The sequence below is a fragment of the Magnolia sinica genome, chromosome 1, assembly GCF_029962835.1.
Source record: "Magnolia sinica isolate HGM2019 chromosome 1, MsV1, whole genome shotgun sequence".
Lineage (NCBI taxonomy): Eukaryota > Viridiplantae > Streptophyta > Magnoliopsida > Magnoliales > Magnoliaceae > Magnolia > Magnolia sinica.
This window is the reverse complement of record NC_080573.1, coordinates 112,597,607-112,607,881: the sequence shown is the minus strand read 5'-3', so window position 1 is coordinate 112,607,881 and position 10,275 is coordinate 112,597,607. Positions and strand designations below refer to the sequence as shown.

At 39.0% G+C, this 10,275-nt stretch overlaps 1 protein-coding gene across 1 annotated transcript; it reads left to right on the top strand.

Moving 5' to 3' along the window:
- Positions 1 to 3,089: 3,089 nt before the first annotated feature.
- LOC131254330 (tryptophan aminotransferase-related protein 3-like) lies at positions 3,090 to 8,535 on the top strand. The gene is made up of 5 exons (XM_058255321.1): positions 3,090 to 3,629; positions 4,436 to 4,730; positions 5,761 to 6,053; positions 6,646 to 6,926; positions 8,232 to 8,535. Exons 1-5 carry the CDS (start codon positions 3,355 to 3,357, stop codon positions 8,438 to 8,440), a joined length of 1,353 nt encoding a protein of 450 aa, XP_058111304.1. The 5' UTR covers positions 3,090 to 3,354; the 3' UTR covers positions 8,441 to 8,535.
- The last annotated feature ends 1,740 nt before the right edge of the window (positions 8,536 to 10,275 follow it).

The following is a 10,275-nucleotide window of genomic DNA, read 5'->3' as shown; positions in this document are numbered from 1 at the left end:
ATTGTGCATGAGCAATTAAGCTGCTGCATGCTAACTGTTGTGAGACAACAGCTAGCCGTTTTCTAGCTGTTGGGCTAGCCATGCAACAGTTACAGCTAGACCCTACACTAATGGCTCAGCTATTACAGTTTCTACTGCAACAGCTCTTTTCAGTCCCTCTATTTATACCGAGAGATTTCTCTCCCAGTCCTTTAGTCCATCTGCGACACGATGCGAACATGCGAAGTGCAAAGCGCGCCACTAGCGCCTCTACAACCACACTGCCTCACATGCCCACGCCCTCGCACCGTGCCCGTGCCCGTGCCCGAGTCCGAGTCCAAGCCCGAGCGCGCGCGGAGGTGTTCCAGTGCGTAAGTCCATATTCCACGGACTGCGTAGGTAAATATTATAATACTCCACATCCTTCATATAAACCACAGTTTTTCTCTTCTCTTTTTCACGTGGGACTATTCTCCAAAACCCACAGAAAAGTATTTTTCAAAACAACTTTTTATATATTATATATTATTTTAATATTTAAAATATATTTTATTAAAATCAATATTTTTTGCAATAGGGACGAGCGAGGTTAGTAAGCAGTCCGTGTCATAAAGATGATATCAGTCAAAAAAGACGTCTAACCGCGATTTGCTGTAGCAATCTTCTCAGCACCGACATTATCACGTAGCCCAGTCAGTCAAATCCGAAGAAGTCATGATCCACGAATTTTCGTGCATTTAATTGTCAACACGTGATCTTTAAATAACATTCAACCTGTCTAATCCGTTGGCACGACAATTACAAATACAGGACGCAAAAATTAGGCAATCCTCTCATCATGTGGGCGGATTGGCTGGTGTAGCATACATCACTAGTATGGCTGATGTGTTGACGTCACCAAGTTTCATGGGTCCTATCACGATGTAAGTGTTATATCCCAACCGTCCTTCAATTTCGCGAGATCGTGGTAAAGCTTGAACTAAAAAGTAAGAAAGATCCAAAGATCAAGTGGACCACAGTACAAAAGGTAGCAGGGAATTGAATCGTCTACCCTTGAAACCCTTTTGGGGTCATTTAAGTTTTGGATCAATATGATATTTGTTTTTCATCTTCATCCAGGTCTGTGTGACCTTATGAGTAGGTTGGATAGAAAATAAACGGTATAGTGGGTGCAACGAATGTTTTAACGGTGAGAATCATTATCTTATTGTTATTTGTGGTGTGGTCACTTAAGATTTGGATACGAATCATTTCTGGTGTTGTACTCTTAAATGATCTCGAAAAATAGATTAATGGTGTGGATATAATAAATACAAAATTTTGAGGGACATTTAACTTTGATCTCCTTTAAACCATTCGTACAACTTAGAGCTTGAGAAGCGGCAGCACTCGACTTCGCAAGACACGTATCTACAGCAGCCAGATTGCTGGTGTGTGGTACGCCAGCCAATTCGCTTCTGTAGAAAACAACGGACAGCCGTCAATCTGGTCAAGTACAGGCATGGCCCACTAGTGCGTGATCAGCCTCATTTTTCCACCATATACTTTTCATAATGACAGAACCTGTTCGACGAGCAGATTGTCACCCGCACGACACAAATCCAAGCGGATTGGCTGGTGTACCGCACACCAGCTAGTGTGGATACACTTTAGGGCGGAAAGACAGGCGAATTCAACCCACATGTGACCAACCAGACATTGGGTTGGGCCCGTGCAGGATATATGGGGTTTGGCCACGAGCGTGGGCTCTATGAACACTAGCCCTATAAAGGTTGAGTCAGGCTTGAGTTGAGATCTTTGGTTGTTCAACCTAACTTAAACCAATAAATATATAAGTTATAAATAATAATTGAGTATAGATTTTATGTGTTAAAGGCATAAGAAATTTCAATGCTATCGGGTCTCATTGGTCCACGCCATTTTCAATGACTTAAGTTAACAAGATATGCTGGATTTCTCTCTCTCAAATGGATTGCATACTACACAACACAACTTTAAAAGAGTAGTTTTATATTTTACCTTGTTTGTTTATAAAAAAATAAAATTCTTTACCATAAATAATTACATATATACTTTATAAAATTATAGGTAAAAAAATAGGACTTGTATTGAAATATAATAAAGTAATGTAACAACGAAAATATTAGCGTCTATCCACCCAACCAACCTTCAGTTGGACTTGTGTTGAAAATTCTGAACTTGAGATGGTGTTAGGGGTGAAGTATAGAAACCTTGGGTTAAGATAGGTTGAGTGACCCGACCCGGCCCAACCCGACCTGCCTGACTTTCATCCCTAGTAAGCTCGTTGTGAAGGCGTGCGCTGATGTTCTTCAAACTCTTTGTAGGAACCATTCAAAGGAGATCAAAGTTACATGCCCCCCAATATGATGTATTTATTATATCTACATTGTTCATCCATTTGTTGAGAATATTTTACAGCATAAGCCAAAAAATGAATCATATCCAAAGCTCAACTAGACCACACCACAAATAGCAGCGGGATGGTGATTTTCACATCATATTGATCCAAAACATCTTGTGATACCCAAAAGCGTTTTAATGGTAGACGTTCAATCCCCTACTACTTTTTGCAGTGTGGTCTACTTGATCTTTATATCTATCTCATTTTTCTTCTCAAGCCTTACGACTAGCTCTCCAAATGAACGTACGGTTTGGATATAACACACACCTCATGATATGACCCACATAACTTGCTGACGTCAAAACACTAGCTAGATCGCTGGTGTGTGGTACACCAGCCAATCCGCTTCCACACAAATACAATCAACTAATTGCGTGTGAGATCTATACATAAATACATACAACACAACAACGTCTGCTAATTCCACACATCATGTAAACACGCACACATCCACTCCTATGACACGTGTGACATCTTAGCTTTGGATCAGCTGAGACCTTTTTTAGATCAAGGTATCAAAACAAATGAACGGCTAAAAAAAATAGTCATTCAATGTCCCTTGTGGCCCACCTAAAAAGTAAGGTTATCCAAAAAATTTGAGGAGGCAATAGATCCAAATACAGGCTACAAAGGTACCCGTAATTAGATTAGAAGACAGCACAAAGCAAGTAACAGAGAATGAGGAACTCTAGAGAGGGCTTCTTTGACAAAAACACAAGCGTTGAAGATTTCTCTCATTTTCCAAGAGAGAGCGTGTCAAAGTGAAAGCCGCAGGGATTATTGAATATAGATCCATGTACATGGCCAGAGTAATTAGCCAAATGAGAAAGATCATTTGCTTGTAAATCAAGACAATAACTTCGAGAAGTTCTTAAAGAATATTTGACCATTACTTATAAACATTATAAAAAGATCTCACATAGCAAACCTCACAAAAGAATCTCACATTCAAGATGGATAGCTTCAAGTACTTTCTCTATCTCTCTATCTTTATTTCTCTCAATCTCTTCTTTGGCTCATGCTCAAGCCATGAGAATGAACTCACATGGACTAAGGAAGCTGCCTTGGAGGCAGAAGCTGTTGCTTCTATTTCTTGCTCTGGCCATGGGGAAGCTTTCTTAGATGGGTCCATTGGTTCGGATGGCAAGCCCATTTGCGAGTGTCATTCTTGTTATGGAGGGCCCGATTGCTCCAAATTCACACCCGATTGTCCTGCCGATGCTGCTAGGTATGCTTTGTTCTTGTTTCAACCATGGTTTTTAATTCCTTGGTGACTTGTACTAACTCATTTGGGTTCGAGCCGAGTAGTGGCTTGGAGATGTTAACTATCATGACTTTTGATAAGTTACACAAATTTACATATTCTTGAAAGAGATGTAACTACAATTTGTAGCCTACTTCCTCATTTCAAAATGAGTGTATAAAAATTCACATTTTGAGATTCTTATTAGATGGTGTAATCACTATTCCAATTTCAGTTTGTCCAAGTGAGGCGAAGATTCAATTGATCCAAACCGTTGATATTGGGGGTTATTATGTGATGCGGAGATGAACATGATGAGGTTGATCAGAGTCTTCCCCAATCCTTGGACTCCTCATATAGACTTTTCGAATCCACGAGGGAAAACAAAAAAAACAAAAAAATAGAAACAATATTCTAAAAAATTCGTAAATTGATCGATGAATGATTATATGAGTTTACAACCCTTGCGACTTCCTATAAATAGACGGTCGTGATTCCTACTAGTGTGCATGGTTTTCTGCGTGTACTATTTGGCTTCACCATGCTGTTCTCCTGATTATTCTAAGATGTTGGCACAACTTCTAAATCCTAACAGATGAAGAGTTATAATCAAACTAAAACTTATTTTAATAGTAAAAAGGAAATTAAAATAGGAATCCACGGCCGATTTGATAGTATTTCGCAAATTCGGCATGCGCAAACCCAATTTAAAACAAGAAGAATAATAACCCTTCAGTAATTGGTCAGCACATTCATTATGATTTATTTCTTTATCTATACCATCTTTGCAGTGGAGATCCACTGTTCTTGGAGCCATATTGGAAGAAGCACGCAGCCAGCAGCGCCGTTGTCGTGGCGGGATGGCACCGTATGAGCTACAGTTTCAGTGATCGTTCAACCATCTCGATCGAGCTCAGGACACTCATCCAACGCCTGCACGCCGTCACCAGAAACGCAATTACAGATGGTAGATTCATTATTTTTGGTGATGGCGCAACACAACTTCTTAATGCAGCAGTGTATGCACTCTCGGAAGATAATTCGTCACATCCGGCAAGCGTCGTAGCGGCAGCTCCTTATTATCCGGTTAATAATACAACTTTTGCATTTTAATTTGGAATATAAACAGGATTAAATAAAACTTTCGCATTCTAATTTGGGGATTTTTATAAAATAATACCTCATTTTTTGGAATTGACATCCCAGTATCTTTTTATTTTTTAAGAAACTTTTTATTAACAAACTTTATTAAGTGATTTTCATTTCGATGCCTCAGTTGGGTTTTCCTAACGACAATTACATTAAATAGGTTATTTTTCTTAAATGATGAAATTGCCCAGCAAACGACTTGTCAACTGATCTAATTTTGGGGTTGTGACTTTCAAACAGTGGATTCTACAATTTGGTCGGTTGTGATTTGGCTTCCTGATTTTTTGGATGGTTAAAAATGAAAAAGATAAAATAAAATCTAGGGGCAATATTTCAACAAACAAGTGTTCAATCTTCACAATCAGAGGCTTAGATTGTTCAATTGATTTGATTGTTCACAGTATTTACTAATTCATGATTTTGCATATTTTGCATTTTTAATTATTGTTTTTGAACTCTAATGTTTAAATTTAGGGAAATTGAAAAAAATAATAATTTTTTGTTTTAATTTCCAATTTCAACTTTCATACATGTCTCTGTACAAGGGTGGAGGGACACTCACACAATAAATAGGTTGGGCTTGATTGTCAAGGTCCTTGGGCTGGACCTGATTTTTCAGGCATATTTGCTATTCTCGAGATTTGAACATAAGACCTTCTATAAAACCTTTCGCTTTGATTTCATGTCAAACAATCATTTACTCTAAAAGCTTAAGCTGTCAGAGTGTGGTGTATCAATGAGTTATACTTTGGGCCACCTTTTGGCTTGTGGCTCATTTCAAGAAAGCTTCAAAGTGATTTGTGATTTTCAAATTTCTAAGTTTTTTGAAAAATTGCAAAAGATGGCTCATTTGTGTTATATTGAAAGGAAAAAAAAAAAAGCATTCTAATTTAATCTATATATTTTTCACACTTAGAAAATGTGAATATTTCATGAGATTGAACCTGACCAAGATACCAAATTACAGGGATTCAGAAGCCAGACCGAATTTTTTGAATCAGATGAATACGAATGGGAAGGAGACGCACGCATGTGGAAAAACAAATCTGATTCATCCATGGAATTTGTTGAATTTGTAACTTCACCCAACAATCCTGATGGACGGCTACATCGACCTACTCTTCGAGGCCCATCTGTCAAAACAATCCATGACTATACTTACTTCTGGCCACATTTCACCGCGATCCCAGCTCCAGCTGATGAAGATGTCATGATTTTCACACTGTCGAAGACTACCGGCCATGCTGGTAGTAGATTCGGGTAATTCTCAGTGCTTTTTTATTTTTTTTTTATAAACACGCGCACACACACACCCCACACACAGGATTTTTACCACCTATGGATAATCGAACCCTTACCGGGTGTTGAAACTCCCGAGAGTCAACCACCCGAGCAAAAGTAAGGATCCTGCAAAGTGACATTCATCTCACCTGTGAGAAAAAACACGTGTGGAAAGTTATAGCCACTCATCAGGCAATCCCAGCAATGCGGATGTCATAGGTAAAAAATCAGGCCCGGCTAAACATATACAAAATAAACAAAAATGATTTGAGATAAACTGACCAATGGTTCAGATTGTTTGTATATGTCTTTCCAGATTTGTACTGTGGAATTCTTGGATCGTCTATATATTGATAATTGAAATTCAATGCCATAACCTTAAAGTATACCTGATTGGGAAGACATTTTCAATGCCTCGATGTTTCCGACGAGAATCTTGATCTTCTACATCTTCATTCTATATTGTCTTACATGTATGGCCCATCAAGCAGCATTGTCACTCCTTTGTAATCATAACCGTTGATGAGGGTGACCATAACATGGGTGTCTCATGATCATGAATTTTCTGCAGGTGGGCCTTGATAAAAGATGAGGACGTGTATCAAAAGATGAGCAACTATACACGGCTAAACACCCAAGGCGTCTCACGCGACACCCAATTGAGGGCTTTCAAACTTCTCAAAACTGTCTTAAAAGATGGAGGAAGAGACTTATTCCAATTTGGACACAACACGACGAGGGATCGATGGGTCAGAATAAACAACATCTTATCCAAGTCAAAACGTTTCTCGCTCCAGAAACTGGCTCCTAAGTACTGCTCTTACTTCAAAAAGATTACAGATCCTTCTCCAGGTGCGTTTCTTTCGAACTCTCACCCTACCAGAATCCATGCTCATTAGTCTCTATTTTATGGTTGTGGGGCAACGTTCAACGATCAGAACCGTTAGTGTGATGTGCCTCACGTTGGATGGCCTATATATGAAATATCTAGTAGATTTGTTGATCCTTGGTGCAGAATATTTGGCCTGTTGATTAGGATCCGTTGTTTTCTTTATTGGCCATCCACCGAAAATCTTAATTCTTTTTTATATTTAGACAGAGATGGCTCATAATATCAACGGTTTAGATCTCTGAAAAACGGGCCCACTTGTAAGTACCGTGCAATCTCTAGACCGTGATTGTACAATGCTCTACTGACCATATGTAGCGAGGTGGCTACCCACAATGCTCTGTGGGCCCCGCATGATACATATATGTTTTATCCAAGCCGTCCATCTATTTTTTCATATCATAATGGATCATGAGCCCAAAAATAAGGGACATATAAATCTTGTTTGGGCCACACCATAAGAAAACAGTGGAGATTAAATGCCGATCATTAAAAAAAACTTAGGGCTTACTGTAATGCTTATTTGTCATACCAGTTAATTAGGCCACGTACACCTTGATGAAGAGAAAATACAAATATCAGCTTAATCCAAAAATTTTGTGGCCCCTCGGAAATTTTTAATGGTGAGTGTTCAATCACCACTTTTTTCCTGTGGTGTGGTCCATATTAGAATTTTTTCTACTGTATTTTTGGGCTCATCACATAAAATAGTATGAAAAAATGCATGGATGACGTGGATAGGACACACATATCAGGTTGGGGCCACATAGCACTGTCAGTAGCCAATCCGGGCCCTCAGGTATAATGGTTGTACTGGTACAGCAGAAACTGAGGATGCAGTGGGCCTCACCGTCGACGGTCCAAGGAAAAAAAACAACCCTCATATTGGAAATCCTGAGGCTTTGACGGGTGGGTAAGAAATAGACGGTTAAGACAGACAAACGGTTCAGATTCAATCAAGAGAAAGGCAGTGGGATTTTTCGTGCACGTGCCATTCATAGTGGGGCCTATCATATTAACGTTTTGGATCATTTAAATATAGGCCCATTTGTACAAACTGGAAGCTCAGACGTACTGTAAAAATGGACGGTCAGAAAAAACCCGTTTCAGCCGTCCACTTTTTTCAAACACCATGGACCACCTAAGCAGTAAAATAGCCTGATTTTTAGCCAGAGCACCCAAATAATGCGGCCCACCTGATCACATACGCATGCCATATTAGCACGTGTGAACTCTTCTGACTAGTGTTATGATTGTACACGTGGCAGCTTATGGTTGGCTGAAGTGTGAGAAGAAGGAAGATAAAGATTGCGACAGTGTTCTGAGATCCGCAGGCATCATCGGCCGCAGGGGTAGCCTTTTTGATGCGGGAACCCGGTACGTGCGTCTCAGCCTCATCAAGAGTTCAGATGACTTCGACTGGCTGTTGCAACGGCTAAAAGCCTTGGTCGCCAAGGAGAGTGCCAAAACTACTTAATATATGGCTCAGATCTGTGCATGGTATACACACATGGTTTTTAAGTTATGAACAGTGGGACCCATGAATCAGTAATCCAGACCATTGGTATGCCATGTCCCACCATGTTAATTTGGACCCTGCCTCTAAGATAGCCTTTGATAGTAATGTTGAAAGTGTTGAATAAGTCTCTCACATGGATGAGTAGATAAATCAAATTAGTTGAATAAATGATTATTGGACCAAGATTACATTCCATAGCACCCGAGCACCATTGTAACACTGCACTTATTATTATAAATAAAGCTTGACATAGCACATTTTCTTTTTATTTTATTTTTTTAATTCTGGTTCTTGATTATTTTTTTTAATTATTATTATTATTTTTTAATATGATATTAAAGCAAAGTTGTTATCCTCTTTAATAAGTTTGTCTCCATCAAACCTGTTAGTTTGATCCACTAAAAGAATTCCTATGTTTTTTATTTATTTTTATTTTTTTAATATCTAAGAGGCAAGCAGGTTCTTTTTGTGGATAATATATACAGAACTAAGTAGGTTCATATATATAAGCTAGATCCAGCATGCAGCGTGGCTTGTACTATTCTTGTACGTAGATTGTACTATTTGGAACCTTAAGTCATTACACATGCCCTCGGTGTCACGGTGACTCCATTACAATGGTATGCCCGATTCAATCACCCCTCAGACTCCTTACAAATTATCGTTTCCTCTTTTCCATATATTTCTTTTCTTGAATGTGAATTATGTCAGTTATTTAAACATACAAGAATTGTCTTTTTACCACGTCTTCACAAACGAAGTCTATCTCCATATTTGATCTCGTGCATACCAATATGTGGGCCCAATTTACATACTCATTCTTCATAACTTTAAATATTTTATTAGTTTATTGATAACTAGAATAACATAGCTATTCATGACGACTATTCATGATGAAAGATCAAACTGAAGTGTTTGAAATCTTTTTTTAAAAATTGTTCTGAAATTTATACATAGTTTAACATAAAAATTGTTATGGGAAAAATCGAATTGACCAACTATATGAGACACGTGGCAAAGAACTGGCGGAGTAATCTCCCCAAGCCACCAATATGTCTACCACCGGAGAAGCTGAGCTGGGCTCTGATAAAGGACTTGTTTGCTGAGCTGAGCCCTATCAAGCGCAGAACTCGGTAATAAGATTCATAAATCAATTTGATCATCTCGACGAAGCTGTCTAACCGACCTTGACCTCAAATATTGATTTCGACCTCGAAACAAAGATATCCGGAGAGAATCTTGCATCGCATAAAAGCATGACCGATCCGATGAGATCCTAACCGAAAATCACGTAAATCAAGGCAAAATTGGAGATATTCTCTAGAGCAAATTTCTTCTCCAATACGGACTCCTCCAACATATATAGCAGATCCACTTAGATAGGTAAAATGCCTAGAAAACCTAGAAAACCTATAAATACACCGGCCCACCTTAGGAAAAAGGTACACACAAGAATCCCAGCTCTAGCCACATTTACTGTAGGTTGGTTAACCTAACTTAGGCATCGGAGGGTCCCCGGTCACTACCGGCTCCCCCATTGTCAATTCCTCTTTATTGGTGCAGGTACAGTGGCCTACAGGTGGAGTTGCGGTTTTAACCAGATTCCAACGATAACAAAAATCAAATGCCTTTGGCCAGATAATGCATTTGAGTATCTTTTGACCTCCTCCCAAGAGTTCTTCAGTTCCTCCTACATTGACCATTAAACGTCTTATGCCTATACTCCACAAGAAAATGGCATTGCCAAACGGAAAAATAAACACTTATTAGAAGTTGGAAGATCCCTTCTTTCT